The sequence below is a fragment of the Microtus ochrogaster genome, linkage group LG1 (assembly GCF_000317375.1).
Source record: "Microtus ochrogaster isolate Prairie Vole_2 linkage group LG1, MicOch1.0, whole genome shotgun sequence".
Lineage (NCBI taxonomy): Eukaryota > Metazoa > Chordata > Mammalia > Rodentia > Cricetidae > Microtus > Microtus ochrogaster.
This window is the reverse complement of record NC_022027.1, coordinates 38,530,096-38,546,954: the sequence shown is the minus strand read 5'-3', so window position 1 is coordinate 38,546,954 and position 16,859 is coordinate 38,530,096. Positions and strand designations below refer to the sequence as shown.

At 37.0% G+C, this 16,859-nt stretch overlaps 1 protein-coding gene across 2 annotated transcripts in view; it reads left to right on the top strand.

Annotated features, from left to right (window-relative positions):
• Positions 1–14,823, top strand: part of Adgrl3 (adhesion G protein-coupled receptor L3) — a 745,864-nt gene extending 731,041 nt beyond the window's left edge. The window contains exons 27-28 of one of the 2 annotated variants that reach the window (XM_026785272.1): positions 10,758–10,814; positions 13,521–14,823. In XM_026785272.1, coding sequence (XP_026641073.1) covers positions 10,758–10,814; positions 13,521–13,597 — 134 coding nt within the window. In that variant the 3' untranslated portion in view covers positions 13,598–14,823. The remainder of the gene's footprint in view (positions 1–10,757; positions 10,815–13,520) is intronic. The other variant, XM_026785275.1, reaches the window with a different exon arrangement.
• The last annotated feature ends 2,036 nt before the right edge of the window (positions 14,824–16,859 follow it).

The following is a 16,859-nucleotide window of genomic DNA, read 5'->3' as shown; positions in this document are numbered from 1 at the left end:
CCTTGTCTGTAAAGTTGGAGTGGTAACTGAATAGAGTTACCTGCATAAGCAAGTAAAACCACTGGAGAAGACAGATTTTGAGAATCAAATCTATCACATAACACATGTCTAAGAATCACAAGCTCCTCATACGCATGTAGCAGGGCATCTACCTTTTGTTGACAAGCTCATACTTTGAAACAGAGTCAGTTATATTTCCAATAGAATACCCCTGTGAAGATATAGAAGTATTCTTTCCTACAATCTTTGTTTGGACAAATTGCAAGGAAAGATTCAAATTTATCACTGTTGGTTTTTTGTACCTAGCCCTTGATCAGTATTCTCAGGGGAATGTATATCATGATCAGCTCCTCTCAGGTTCTGTTCATTTCTCCCATTAAAGCAGCCACAATTTATCAGGTAATGCATGATGCAGAATGTGGAAAAACAGGATCAGTTCTTATAACCAGACAATTTGAGTCCGTGAGCCCTGATGATAGGTCCCATTCAAACTGGAGCCATGTTACCTCTAAGTTTAACTCTGTTTATCTGTACTAGATTTCATTATTGGCTTGGGAGTGAAATGTTCAGAAGCAACAGTTACACTCACATTGCAGCCCACATTCCAAAGCTACAACCTTCCTTTCTTTGCAGGTCTTTCCCCCTTTCATCTTAAGGAGTCAAATGGAAAGCAGCCAAAACTCAGAACAGAGTGTTTGTGTGACCTCTGCTCATGGCTCTCTTATTCCAAAGAACTGAATTTGGTCTGTAACTTTAAGATTTTCAAATAATGAAATGCTATCCTTATATGTCCTTGAGAAGATAATTTAATTCGCTTTGATGAAAACCCTTTTGTACAAGAAAGGGTAGAGATGAAAATACTGGTAGGATTAATCCAGGATTAGCAAGGGATTCCACAAAAACCCTTATTCTCACCAAGCCTCGGGGCATGGAGCTGCGGGCTGCAAACCAGCACAGTATATATACGGCTAAGTAAATGAACACTGAAACAGATATTAAGGTCACGTTTTGTCAGAAATTTCACATAAAATTGGTAAGTTTCCCTCCAGTTATACTGCACCTTGCACCCAAACACTTTATTACATGGATTGACCCTTATCACGTGAGAATGTGCACAGGTGCACACACACACACTTGTGTACTTTCACTCCTGTACACAGCATCACCCATGTGTATTTGCATAGACACAAGCATGTGGACACATAAAATTCTATCATTTTTTTTTCCAGAGTCAGACAATTTTAAGGAGAACTAGGTTGGCAGAGTACATCTGAGTCCAGTGCTAACCTTGTGACATTGCTTAGTTGTCTGTAGGTGTTTGTAGAAGCGTCAGGCCTCACGAACTTCCCCTGTCCACTTTGGTACAGCCACTAGTTTCGTCCTTCAAGTTCACATTTGGTCAGTCATGCTGATGAGACCTGATGGGTAAATCTCCCGTCATTACTAGGAGACACAGTTTAACAAGGCTCCCTGATTGTTTGGCTCTCACAATCTCTTTACCTCCTCCCCTGCAATGTTGTCTGAGCTTTAGGTGTTTTGTCCATGTATCCACTGGGACTGGGCTCCACAGCTCTACATTTGGATTGGCTGTAATTTTCTGTAACGGTTTTTGTCTGTGGCAAAGAGAAGTTTCCTTGAAGAAGGGTAAAGTTTGGTTTTCCTTTTGAAGCACTTCCAGTTATACTACAAGTCATACATAAATATAAAAAAATCTTATTGAATTATCTCATTAAAAAATGTCAGAAGTCTTCAAAACTGAAACTCAAAGACTTGGACCTATACCAGGAGAAATTACTTCTTCTTTCTGCTATATTTAATTTAAAACAAGCTACAGGGGTGACCACCACAAGAAAATAATACCAATCTTCTATCAGAATAATATTCTATCAGAATAATTAAAGGCTAACTGTGATTTAATTACAAATAAGATTGAAAATTTCCACGTTAAAAATTCAGTTGAAAATCATTGTTTGATAGAAGTCATACTATGTCTAAACATATAAATCTGGATATATGGAGTTAAAATGACATGACAATATCATTGGGTACAGGCTTTATGTTAAAGAAGCTGTGTAATTTTCAGATTCTATAGCTTTGAAGATGGGGGAATGATCAACCCTTCCCATTCCTCTCATTACCCATAACTGTAAGAGGAATACAAAATCAACATACACTTTAACCTTTCTCAGAAGAGTATCCACTTTAGGTATAAGCTGAATTGTAAAGATTAAGTCACACTTGAGGCTTATACAGTTGCATGTCCAAAGTGCTTAAAAATGCTCTCCAAGGCAGGGAGTGCTTAAAAGGATTACAACTCTCAAGACTATTGCCACAAAGCACACTGTGCTACAAATAAACCCTGATGTGGCTGTTGCAGAAAATAGGTGCTGAAAAGAGCACACTTTAGAGAGAGACTCCACTCTGTGTATGCACAGAATAAGACTCTTTTAATTAAATGAGCTGCAGCTCAGATGTCTCCAGAGTTTTAGAATGCTACTCAGCAATTATGTCCCCGTTGAGATTTAATTATCCCATTAGATACTTATTTACTACTACATATTAACTTACAGTACACCATTAGAGTGCATGTACTAATAAATACATAACCATTGCTAGATAGGCATAACTTAACGAAATAATTATTCACATTTATTTTGCAATCATTTAATAAAATGCTCAGAACAATGCACCGCCATTGAAGACAAACAACATTGTGCATGTGTATGTGTGTATTTATATATTTATATATTTTGATAAGAAAAAGGATGAAAACAACACTTCCAGGCTACAATTATATTATCTAATCTCTTTTGTAATGAACCATACACAGATCCACTTAGAAGTTTAATTTGATCCGTATGCTAGAGACATGGAGAGATCTCAGAAAGGGACAATAACAGAGATATGGAGAATCCCAAGTGTCACGTAAGAGAGAGAGAGAAAGAAAGAGACTTAATGAGTTTTATTGAATTTGTTCTTTAATATTTTGTAATGCACATAATGAATGTGGATTAGTCTCACCTTCTCTTTTCCTACATATTCTGAAAGAGTGATTTCCTCTGCCATTTGTAAGAATGGCATGTTTGGAAGTTGACTGCGCTTTATTCCTAGATCCTTCCTTTGCTGTTTTAAAAATGCATAGTGCAGTGGGCTTCTCCCAAATGAGCTTTGATGTCTTGCCACTGAAGGCTTGCCTGGGTGTCATGGTTTCTCTTTATAAACTTGTTCAGCTCTGCCAGGATCACAGCTCGCTCTCTCACCCATGCCACCTCTCTAGTAACAGTTATATTTTGCAGTCCAAACCTGCTGCGGATATGCAACCATCCCTTTACTTGCAGAAGCTGTGTGCCTCTGCCCACTTCAATGCTGATGTTTCCACGTTCGCTCGGGGTTTTCTGATGCAACAAGCTGCTGTTAAGGAAAACATGTTCATATCTTCTACCCACAGACTGTGCTAGTTTAGTCTTACTTCCTTTATGCACTGTGGTCTTATCTTGAACCTTGAAGTAAGGCAGCAGAACAGCCTGAATTTTGTTTCCTTCATCGAGAATTCATGGATGGAAGGTTTTTTTCTTATCAAAGGTCCTACCACAGCACACGACATTTTTCTTTCCTTATTACATTGTGTTCAGTTTTTTTGTTTTTCACTGAAAAGGAAACATTTCAGGGCTTCTCTTTGGCATATAGAAATTTACAGCCTCGTTACTCTAGTGCTGTGGGGTCATTGTTAAGTAAAATGATTTTAGCTTGAGCACTGCCCTATTGTGACAGATAATCTGATGACTGATAGCTACTAAAGTGACTAATTGCCTGGAGAAAATATTATATGGCTATGAAGAGAAAAAGTGATGGTTTCCTTCCAGGCTAGATGGCCATGAGACTTCATTATGTTACTCAGATCTATGAAAAAAATATAATTAATGAATTGCCTACTTCTAGATTTTTCCATTTAGTAATTTCTGTCTGCAGTGGACTGTCTATAGCTCAAGTTGCAGAAAGTGAAAGAGCAGATTAGGTCTGACTCCTGAATGATTTGGAGCTGCTTCACGAGCTAGGAAGGCCATTGCCCATCTTTCCTTCCCTTTTTCATACTGTTGGAATGACCACTGAATCCAGTAAGCAATTTTAAAACAGCAATAACAACAGACACATGAACACTCAGAAGCCTATGCACTCAAGATATTAAAGCAGACAGACCAGAGAAGCAGCCATCTCTTCTGCAAAGCCTGGGTTGGAGATGACCATTTTGTTTAATCCGAGGAGAAAGTGGATGTTGTCCAAGTGTGCTGGTGCATACTGGAAATTCTAGCATTTGGGAGGCAAAAGGATGGTAAGTTCAAGACCAGCCTGGGCTACCTTATAACAAGAGTCAAATGTAAACCAAAAAACAAAAGCAAATCCTAAAGCAGTGGTTCTCAACCTTCCCAATGCTGCAACCCTTTAATACAGTTCCTCATGTTGTGGTGATCCTCGGCCATAAAATTATTTCTGTTGCTACTTCATAACTAATTTAGCTACTGTTATGAACCATAATATAAATATCTGTGTTTTCTGATGGTCTCGCGGAGGTCTCGACCCACAAATTGAGAACTAGTGCTCTAAAACAAAACACAGTCTCAGCCTCATTTTGATCACTAATATTTAAGCTTTTTTTGTCACATGAAACTGCATTCTCCTTAAAGGAGAGAAGAGTGAGTCTGTTAAAATGATTGCTTCATTGTTTTGGCAGATACAGTAATTACACCACTTCTTTAACTAGACACGGTTTTGCATTTCAGTATCCAACTGCAGCTTCGCTTCAGGGTCTTTCTTTAGACTGCGGAACAGGACAATTGTAGTTAAGTCTCCTGTCTTCTTGGATTACATTTCAGTGTGGGAGAGATCTCCGGCATCCTTCCGAACCAGCACAGCATGATCTCTCATTACCACCCTGCCGTTATCAGAGGAGCTTCCTCTCCAGTTTGTAATCATGTGAAAATGGCAGCCAAGTACTTAGTCAAAAGGTAGTAAGTGTGCTTCAATTAAAGCCTGATAACAACATAAACCTCTTCTTCCTTGACTCATGTATAAAAGCTGTCCAGGCTGACACTTCACTGCACAATTAGAAACTAGTACTACAGTGTGTTCAAGTATCTTTCAATTAAAGATATATATCTTTATCTAATCCAACTATATATCATTCTATATCTATCTACAGCTATCTATATCTATTGATCTATCTATATCGATAGAGCTATATCTATTTGTCTATCTATCCATATATAGTTATGTGATGAGGCAGAAGTAAAAGGAAATGAAAAAAGATGTAAGGGAATTTGGGAGAGAAGGGGAGAGTGAAGAGAAAAAAACAAATCAGGACCAGATAAGGTTTATCACAGGCCATAATAGGAGGCAAACACATTATTAGAAAGCCCTCTAAATGTCTGAACAGATGTAAGTCTCAGTTCAAGCTAGCTTGATCATTCTTGTCTAGAACTGTAAGACAACTGAACTAGTCTTTGTTCGAGGTTTAGTTTTGGATACAGTGTTGCCTAGTGTAACCTAAAGATGGCCTAAAAGTCAGACATTTATCTCTTTAAGGCTAAAATTCTAAGCATGGCCCACAACACCCTGCCTTCACAAATCATTTAGTAAGTATCTGTACATAAAACAAGTGAAAAAATGCTCCAAAGCCAATATTGCTGAACAGTAAGCATTCCAATAGTCTCTTCCACCATACTAGGTGTAAAACATCCAGTTTACAAGACCTTCCTGGAATGCACCCAGCTTCTCCTACAAATCCTTCTTCTTCACCCACTACCTTCCCATACCCCTCACCCCCTCACCCCCATAAGCTCCTCTTTCACTTCAGCATGTAGTTTCCTGGTAAAGGACCTTATGAATGTTGGACCCTGTGCTTTAGAGTTGTTTCTGACCAAGCACAGACTCTACTCTGTCTAACAGGATAGTGATCTTTTGCATGCTCAGATTTTCTTCATACATTAATAAATTGGTGAAATGTGTTGAATGAATATTAATATGATAATTTGTATAAATCACAAATGTTCTAATTCTTTTGGGAGTTTTTGTAAACATTTAAATATTCCATAATCCAAATTTATTCTTTATTTTCCTAGACAAATTAAAAACCCACACTTGACACTTTTAAATTACTAAACTATATTTGGATTTACCAAGTGGACTTTTGATTAAGATTAATCAATTTGCCTTCCTTTGCTTTTCATAGTTATATCGGGCTAAAATTGCTGCCAGATAATGCTAAGTATATAAGTACTGTTTATTCAGCATGTTTTTATGATTTTTTCTTTTGACTCAATAAAATGTAGCTGTAATTTTCATTTTTTTCAAAGAAATAAGTAGTTTTCTTGAGGCTACAGTAGTAGGTGGAGGCTGAATTTAAAATAAAATCTGCTTGGCTCTAAAATCTGTCTTCTATTTACATAGGTTTTTTTTCATACAAAATCTACTTGTTTTCATTCAGAAAGAAAAACAAATCTGTGGCATGTACTACATGCTGGGATTTTGTGCTGATTCCTAAGACTACAATGATAAGTAGCTTTATTTCTGGCTAGAAAGATTATTGCATAATATCCTTTTGTACTTTTATTCCATATTTCCCTCCGAGGAAATCATATATAAATCTTTAGAAAACATTTCATTTAAAATATTTTTAAACTATAAAAGCAGTCATTTTACTATAATACATATATCATTTGGGCACAAAGACTGTTTCTATGATAATTATTGTTTAGATTCATTTTCATAAGGGAAGAGTAATTTTAAAGGAATACAGACAAGGTTTTTAATTTAAAAATAAGAAGTATCATCTTTAAAAAAACAGTTATCTTTGGAGTTCATACATAAAGGTCTTAGAAACTGGTGTTCCTTAATACTTCTTTAAAGATTTGCATACAGGAAAACATGGCAACTTTTTAAAGTCTTTTATCCTTTTTATATTAGTATTTATTGCTATATAAAACTACAACAAAAGTTATTTTCTTAGGGCAAGAATGACTAATTCTTTCAACTTTATGAGGTGGGCTGAGTACTCTTCTTGGAAATGTCAAGGTGTTTTGTCAGACTATAGTCATGGCAAGCTTCTGTTAGGCTACCTTCCCAAGTTTGCCCGTAACCCTGTATTTAAGATTTGACTATTCATGACTTTTGGGCAGGAAGCATTAACTACTCTAGGAACTTCACTTCTTTCATGGCTGTTGACCATAAGCAGCTCTCAATTCTGTACCACTTGGGTCTCTATAGAGAAACTTACAAGTAGACAGCTTACTTTATCAGAACAAGATAGTGAACCCGAATACAGTAGAGGCACACTAGCAAGATGGCACCGATATTGAAAGCTAACCACATAGTTGATACAATTCTTTCAAAGCAGGTCACCCAAAGTTGGATTCACCCAACGTGCAAGTGAAAGGGAACAAAACAAGGCATGAAAAGTATGAGGTGAGAAGCATTCCAGGCTGATGTTGCATCTGCTACAGACTTCCATCTGTATGATTCTTAACATCAGTTGATGTGTAAAGCAAAGGTAGCAAAATTCAGTCATTATGATGCAATAAAATTCTGCTGATGACAGCCATTATAGGTTTACTATATGCTCAATGCTAGGCTAGCGATTGTTCAGCTTTGATTTCACTTTGAGTTCTAATAAGACTCCTAGAATATTAGTAAAGGTTAATTTAAATAATCTGAAGAGAAATTTCAGTTGATAAAGCACTCCTTGCCCTTCAAGCATGAGGACCCAATTTTGGATTGACAGAACCCATGTAAATCTGGTTGTGGTAGTGTGTGTGTATCTCTGATCCCAGTGTGCCTGTGATGAAATGGGAGTCAAAACCAGAACAATTCCTAGAAACTCACAGGTCGGCTAGTCTAGTGTTTGGAACAGCAAATAAAAGACATTCTTTTAAAAGAGGTGAAAGTCAGTGCTGACATCCAATTGGTGGGTCCTCTGCCCACCAATACATGTATCATGACACATGTGCTCCCCCCCATAAATATGATACACATGAATGAAGATTTTCCAAAAGAGTTTAAAAAGTTATATAATTTTCTCTCATTTTATTTGAAGAAGTTGGAGCACTAAGGATAATACAGCTAGTAAGAACTGGCTAGCCTATTTGTAATTTCATGATTGAGGTTGCTATACTGCAGCTAAAATATGTTTATATACATATAAGAAAATATATATACAGTCTTTGGTCTAAACATTGTAAACTAGACATTCTCTAATTAATGTGTTTATAACTGAATTTCAAGACCAAACAATCTTCTAAATAGGACTTTAAAATCTCAGAGGAAGAAATGCCAGCTGTGAGTTAATGTCCATATAAACACGCTACATAGCCAGGCTCTGCTGCACAGGACTTCTCTAAGCCTACATCAGTTATTACTGTAGACTGTGGAAAAGCCTGAGCAGACTTCTGCAGATAATTAGACTGACATTCCTACTTCATTACTTTTAATGGAATTGAATTAGTGGTACTCATACCAGCAAATATGAACACTACCTTTGGAAGGAAGACATGTCACATGTTCTTATTCTCAACTCGATGGACAGCTTTTGGCAGGAGGTCACTTTATAGCATGAAGGAGATTTCTCTCAGCCAAGGACTGAGCTTTAATTAAAATGAGATAAATTTTAAAATGGTTTCTGATGATCCCCTCCATGTAGCGTCACTGTAAGTGAAATGGTCAGATAACAGAATGTGGTTACATAATACAGTTGTGTGTGCAAATTTGTAATTCACATGAATGAATATCTAGGCTTTACTTGCCAGTTGATTCATCTCAAAGGACAAGTTAAACATTCAGTGATGGTCAGAGATAGATAATAAACAGGGTGTAAATAGACAGATCATAGAGAGATAATCGATAAATTAAAAGATAATGCCCTGTCTTAATTAGAGTTTCTATTACTGTGATGAAACACCATTCAGATTTGTTTACTGAAACACACTTCTTTCCCCTGGGCTGATTCCACTTCCCTTTAGCAGCTCTCTTTTGCAAGTATCCCACAACTCGGACTCTGGCATCTCTAACATCTTGGGTTCTCCAAGACAATCCAGGCTTCAACTTCACAGCTTCACACAATGGCCTCTCTACTGGACTTCCATTCAGAGACACCCCTGACACAAGTCTAGCCTCAGTGTCTTTCTTTATGTGGGAAGGTAAATTCTATAATCCATTTCTTCTGTCTTTAACTCTATAGTCAGAACTACGTGGCAGAAGCATCCAAGTTTTGCTGCTTGCTGGGGCTGGGACATGACCCTCTTGTTTAATTCCACTTCACCAGTTTCTTGCTTCCTTTCACTACCAAACTTGGCTTTCTTTGACAATTGCTCTTCAGACCAGACTGACCTCAAACTCAAGAGATCCACCAGCCTCTGCCTTCCCAGTGCTGGGATTAAAGGTGTGCACCACCACACCCAGCTCTAAGCTTTTCTTTAGTTCTTTTTCACAACTTTGAAATTTAGCTGGATGGGATCTTGCCCTGAGGTCACCACTCCCTATATTCTATTTCTCAATCTGTTTATCTCCTTGAAAATATGATTTAGCTCCATTCCACTTCCCGCTGCTCTTTTTCTCCTTAAAATTTACATTTTGTAATTTATCCTGCCCATCTTGCTCCTCTTCGTTATAAATCTTCATTAGAGTGACCACTAATATCCACATAACAAAGTCTATACTAGGCTGTTTAAAGATTTCTTCTGCCAGTGGAATTAATCAGAAACTCTTCACTTCAGCCTTGGGCAGACTCTTTGAACAAGGACAAAATGCAGCCACTTCCTTCTCCAAACTATCACAAGAACAATCCCTAGGCAACATTCTAAAATTCTTCTTCTTGAATGAGCTGCAGACAGTTTAAATAACTCTTAGCACCACTGTCTTCCATGCTCCCACTAGCATGGTCAGTGAAGTAGTGCTTAAAGCATTCCACTGTTTTCAGAAAGTACCAAAGCCCAAATTCCTCCGAATAAAAACATGGTCAGTTCTATCACAGCAATATCCAAGTCTCTGGCACCAAATTCTGTCATAGATTTTTATTGCTGTGAAAAGGCACCATGCACATGCCAAGTTTTATAAAGAAAAACATTTAATTGAAGGTGATTTGCTTAGAGTTTCAGAGAGTCAGTCCATTACCATCAGGATGAGGAGGATGGTGGCATGCAGGCTGATGTAGAGCTGGAACTGAGAGTCCTACATCTTGACTCAAAGGCTATAGAAAGTTGTTTATCACACTGAGTGAAGGTTGAGCAAAGAAACCTTAAAGCCTGCCCCCACAGTGACACACCTCCTCCAACAAGGCTGATAGTGCCTCTCCCTTTTGGGGCTATTTTCTTTCAAACCACCATAATCACTGAAACAAGTCAGGAGCAGAACTCAAACAGGGCAAGATCCTGGAGGCAAGAGTTGATACAGGTCAGAGGTTGATGGGGCACTACTTACTGGCTTGCTTCCCCAGGATTGCTCAGTTTGCTTTCTTATAGAATCCAGTACCACCAGCCAAAGGATGGAACCACCCACCGTGGGCTGGGCTCTTCCCTGTTGATGACTAATTGAGAAAATGCCTTGCAGCAGGGTCTCATGGAGGCATTTCCTCAACTGAGGTTCTTTCTTCTCTGATGACTCTAGTTTGTGTCAACTTGACACACAAAATCAGCCAGTACAGGATATAAATATTTTATCAAAGTTTGCACTTGTATTTTGTGAGTAATATTAAGTATTATTTTTTTTTTCAGGAAACAAAATTCAGTTATGTAAACTACAGACAGAACTTGGGAGGCTGAGTCAGGAATGTAAGTTTACTTCACAAGTTCAAAACTAGTCTATGTATAATTGATTGAGACCATGAGGGAGGAAAAAAAATCAAAAGAAACAAAAATGATAAAATTAAACATGTAAGGGTAACATTCAGCCCTTCCACTTAATACTTTCCTCATGGCTCTCCATCCAACCTGTTTTCTGTTCCAGAACTCCTTTATGTCCTTTAAATTATTTCTTTAGATGGTTATAAATAAAGATTTGGTAACATCGTTATTCTCTTACTCATAGAACTCTTAGTGCATGTGATTCCCGCTGAGAGACTTTTCCTAACTATTGACCCTTACATGTTATCTATATATATTTAGCATAAAATCTATCACACTTCACAAAAATCTGTAAAATATATCATTTACATAATCATTATAAACACAAGCCGACATTTTTAAAAGTTAAGGATTAGGGACTTTCCAGTGACTGGTAAACCCATTGTGTCCTTCTTGCTTTCATCCCTTCCTTGCAACATTAATCCCTTTTACAGATTTCTCATTCCTTAAAAGTATTTTGTACCTAGTTTTGAGTAATTTTTAAGTTCCTTTCTTTCCTTCCTTCTTTTCTTCCTTCCTTCTTTTCTTCCTTCCTTCTTTTCTTCCTTCCTTCCTTCCTTCCTTCCTTCCTTCCTTCCTTCCTTCCTTCCTTTTTTTCCTAGATTCTGTATTTGTGAAAGCAAATGATACAAGTGTCTACACTTAAACTTGGTTGTTGTAGAGAATCTCTTTTGCCAATCAAAAAAATGTTATACTTTGTACAATGAACTACACATCACTTGGATAATTTCCAGTTTGGGACTGGGAAATCAGTGTTACCCATCTTCATCTATGTTTCCTTTGTATGTGTTTGCAAGAATATTTGTTTCTTAACTTTTTGCTGTGTAAGGTTGAATTAATTTCAATTTGATTGAATCTAAACTATTTTCAAAAGTATGAGTTTCTGTGTTTCTCTTTCTCACACATTCAAATGCTGCTATTATGTTTTTTTTTTTTTTTTTTTATTGAGAAAAGGAAAAAAAAAGTTTCAGCCTCCGCCCAGCCTCCCTCTTCCCTCCCCCCTCCCACCCCTCTTCCCCTCTCCCCGCTCCTCTCCCCCTCCCTCTCCAATCCAAAGAGTAGTCAGGGTTCCCTGCCCTGTGGAAAGTCCAAGGTCCTCCCCCCTCCGTCCATGTCTAGGAAGGTGAACATCCAAACTGGCTAGGCTCCCACAAAGCCAGAACATGAAGTAGGATCAAAACCCCGTGCCATTGTCCTTGGCTTCTCATCATCCCTCATTGTTTGCCGTGTTCAGAGAGTCCGGTTTTATCCCAGGCTTTTTCAGTCATAGTCCAGCTGGCCTTGGTGAGCTCCCAATAGATCAGCCCCACTGTCTCTGTGGGTGGGTGTACCCCTCGTGGTCCTGACTTCCTTGCTCATCTTCTCCCTCCTTCCGCTCCTCATTGGGACCTTGGGAGCTCAGTCCAGTGCTCCAGTGTGGGCCTCTGTCTCTATCTCCTTATGTTTTCTTTTTAAAATTGGGATGAGTTCTTACTATATTTATAGTTTGGTCCTGAACTCTATGAAGATAATGTTCCAGTAATCTCCCATGTCAGAATACCTGTAACTGTAGGCACATGATACCATGCTAGACTCTCATTTCTTCTAATCCTCTTTCTGTTTTTCTCATTTCTATTTTTTATTCTCTTTCTCATTCTCATTAGTTTGTTTTGTGGATTATTAGTTGAAGATGTGTTATCTTTGTTTATTCTGTGGAACATTTGTTTAATGATGTAAAGGTGTGTTACGGTCTTTTACGTTGCATTTGTTTAACTCTATGAAGCTGTGTTACTTTGCCTATTTTTTCTTTTCCTTTTTGGTTTTTTCTACAGGGTTTTTCTGTAGCCTTTGAACCTGTCCTGGAACTCACTCTGTAGACCAGGCTGGCCTTGAACAGTCTCTGTCTGAGATTAAAGGCGTGTACCGCCACTGCCCAGAAGGCAACTTTGCAAGCCTAAAATACTTGATTAGTCTAATAAAGAGCTGAAGGGCCAGTAGTTAGGTTGGAGAAAAGATAGGAGGGGCTGGTAGTCAGAGAGCATAAATAGGAGAAGCAATCTAGGAAGAAAAGATCAAGACTGAGCAAAAGAATAGAGGTCATTGTCTGTCATGGGCCTGTCACCCAGCTACACAGCAAGCCAGGGAGGAAGAAGTCAAGAAAGATATATAGAGTAGAAAAAAGTAATAGCCCAGAGGCAAAAAGTAGATAAAATAATTTAACTTAAGAAAAGCTGGCTAGAGAAAAGACAAGCTAGGGCCAGGCATTCATAAGTAAGAATAAGTTTTTTTTTGTATTTATTTGGGAGTTGAGTGGTGGACGCCCCAAGAATAAAGAGTGAAAAAACACCTATGAGTTTTAATTATGCCGGCAACAACATCCTACTGATCATAATTTTAGTTTGTGTGGTGGTTTAATAGTTTAATGGGACACATTTTAGAATTCCTGATGGTGATTTGGACATTCATTCTTATGAAATGCTCATTGTGGTCCTTATTATTGTTTCTAACTTACTACTTCATATTTTAGGACCTGAATTCATATTTATACATGCTGAAGCTGTCATTTCCATTAGATTACTGTTTCATTTAACTTACAGAAAATTTTGAATATAACTTCTGTATTTTAAAATGTTCACTTGACTTATTTTGGTTCAGGGATGCCTCCCAGAAGCCCTTCTGCAGTGCACTGTGCAGAGCCTTCCAGCACCCGGACACAGAACCTATGGACCTGAGGCTGACCCACCCACCCACATTATCCTATGGCAGCAAAATTCTGCATACGTGACGGAGAAACCATGATGATAATATTTGAATGGAGAAACGTGTACATTGAAAAATTTCCAATTAAGCTTCCTAGCTGTAACCAGAGGTTTCAGTTCTTTTAATTATTTACTTTTAAATTTTATAAGTACTCTGAGAATTTTGTACAATATGTTTTGTTCATAGTCCCTCATTTACCCAACACCTTCCAGACCAACTCTCATTTTCCATGCATCCAATATTGCTCTCTCCCCAAGTCCAATTTGTGCTGCGCACACAGTCTTGGGTATACGGCGTTCTAATGGAGCTTGGTGGACTTACTAGTGGTGACTCTCTTAAGGAAAACTGGCTCTCCCTCTCCCAGAAGCTTTCAAGTGCCAATAACTTCTCAGCTAGTGGCGGGACTTCAAGTCTACAACCCCCAGACTCGGATAGGATTTGGTTTGCCTTACTGCTTAATAAGAACACTGCTCTCTCTGGTCAGTTACATAGTCAATGACTCACAGACACAAGTATAAATTTTAAAAGTGTTTTACTCAAGAGGATCAGAACTTCTACGTGTTGCCTATTACCAGTTCTTAAATACTATTGAAATAATCATAGAAGTATGTTTGAGTCTACTGTTTCATGTATTTTGAAATATAGGGGTACACTTCAGCATATCCAATGTCCTCTCACTCCCTGCTTATACAGAATATAGATATGTGTATATGTATGTATATATATATATATGTATATATAATATAATCTCAAACACTAATTGATAAGGCACAGTTCACAATCAGAATTGTATCAATAAAAATCTAAAGAATAAGTTCATCATTCGTGACTATTTTCCCTGCAAAGGAAAATTTCAGTGTCGTCAAATTTAACAGCACATATATGAAATATTTTATAGTTTCCCCAAATTAGATAGAAAATGTTTGTAAAAATCATATGATATTGCTATTGACAAATCACAGAGCTGACACTGCTTTGATATACCAATAAGGAAAGCCAATTTCAATCATGCTGAAATATTGAATTATATTCTCATCTATTGGTCAAAATTATCAAATTGTTATATAAAAGATATTAAGAAATTTACAGGGAGAAATATTTAGAGAAAGTGGTTTAGATGTTTTGGCCAAAGGGCAACTTTAAAACATGTTTATCTTTTCTGTTTATGGTAATTTTCAGTGTTTGGGAACTTCTCATTTATTGTGATTTTTGTTTTCACCATAAATAAATATGGAGTATTTCATCTAATTTGTTACTGATGTTTTTTAGTTTATCCTTTTTTTTTTTTGAAAAAGAACCTCAAAAGAAATAAATTCTGGTTCTCTTTTAAACCCTGGAATTTTGTCTATTTCCTCCTATTGGAGGATTATTCATTATAATTTTGCTATTAAATGTGCATAAAATTGGCTTCTCTGTGGAAATGCTTTCACTTCTAGGTTCTCAACTCAATTTTTACTACTTGTATAATCGTTTTATTCTGTGAAAATTCTTCTTGTAACATTTGACTACTTAAAACATGTCTTAACCATTTTTATTAACCTGTGGAAAATTAAAAATAACATTGTAGTTAGTTGACTACGTGTGTTACAAATACTTTCAAATGTACAAATATTTCAAAATATACAATGTTGCAAACCTTTTATAACATATTTCACTTCGTTTATTTTCATGGTATTTAGTTATATACAAAATAATGGATTCCACGATGTCCCTTTTGTTCATTTTCTACATGAGACAAGACAGAATATTTGTCTTTCTCACAAATACCATCTCCCTCCTGCTCCTTTAGACCCTTTCTTTCCTGAACTTAGTGTCCCTTCTAGTGTCATGTCCACACACATGAATGTGTGGCTATGCTTTTACCTGGGTGCTGATATTTGTCTTTCGTTTTGCAGCAGGGACTACTTGTGCATAGTATAAAAAAGTTTCTCATTAAAATTACATTTTAAAGAATTTTTCTTTCCCGGTGAGAAATATTACTTTTGTCATATGTTCACATGTAGGAATATGCTTTTGGATTTTCTGTTTTAAGTATCAATTTCTGCACGTTTATGACTGCTGTTTATTAAAGTCCTATACTGTCTTATTTATTATGGCTTAATAATTATTCTATATGGTTGGTCAAGAAATTCCTTTTTCCTTTCATTCTATTACTCTTTACTTTTGTATAAAGAATTTTAAAATATCTGGTCATAAATCATAAGAAAACCTATTTTACATTTGAAATTATGAAGGATGTGACAATAATCAGGAAATATTCTATTTTCAAATATATTCTTTGTAGCCACAAGCATGGGCCATAATTCCAAATATTCATGTAAAGGTCAGCCCATAGTTATTATTTCTTCAACTCAATTTGACATTATATATTTGCTCTTGGATTTAATACTGGAAATTAATCCAAACAGCATAGTTGTTTATGAATAAAGACTTATTAATGCACTTGAAGTTTGTATTGTAGCTACGCTGAGTAATTATGGGATATGATAACTGATATTTTGTTGATACTAATATTTCTGTCATAGCTTTACAACACCTGTGTTACTGAAAAGATGTGTTTGATCTAATGTATGGATTCTGTTTAAGAATTAAGGTAGATGGACTTTTTACCTACTGATAGACTTCATTAGTGGATGTTTACAGGAAGCATATTTGGCTAGAGTCCAAACCTTGAGTTTTTTCATGGTGCAGCTTATTTGTAAATACTGTGCTTAATCAGGATAAAGTTTTAAGTAGCTAAAAATAAAAAAAAGATACCTTGAATAATAATTAAGACACCAATGTATTTTTTTCAGATTGGGGAATCAAGCTCAGGACCTCACGCGTGCCAGAGCAGTGCCCTAACCACTGATGGACATTTCCAGCCCAAGCATTTTCAATTCTCCTATCTAAAGAAAACATTATCCTAGCACTTCTGCTACCAGTCAATATGTTCAGTCATGTGCACATGTGTGTGTATGGTATCTGCATTGTGTGAATGTGTATGTGTATACCCTCACCGATGTGTGCACATGTGGAGTCCAGTGGTCTACTTTGTATATTCATCTCTGTAACTCTACAACTCATCTTTGAGATCTCAAGGAAACCTGGAGCCTGTCATTTGGGCTGGACAAACTCACCTTTGTGCTCTGCAGAATTATTAGCATGTCGCACCCCCAGGGCTGGGTAGTAAAGACATATTACCATGCCTAACAAAGAATATTTTAAGGAAAGAAAGCCTATGTGACAATTTAC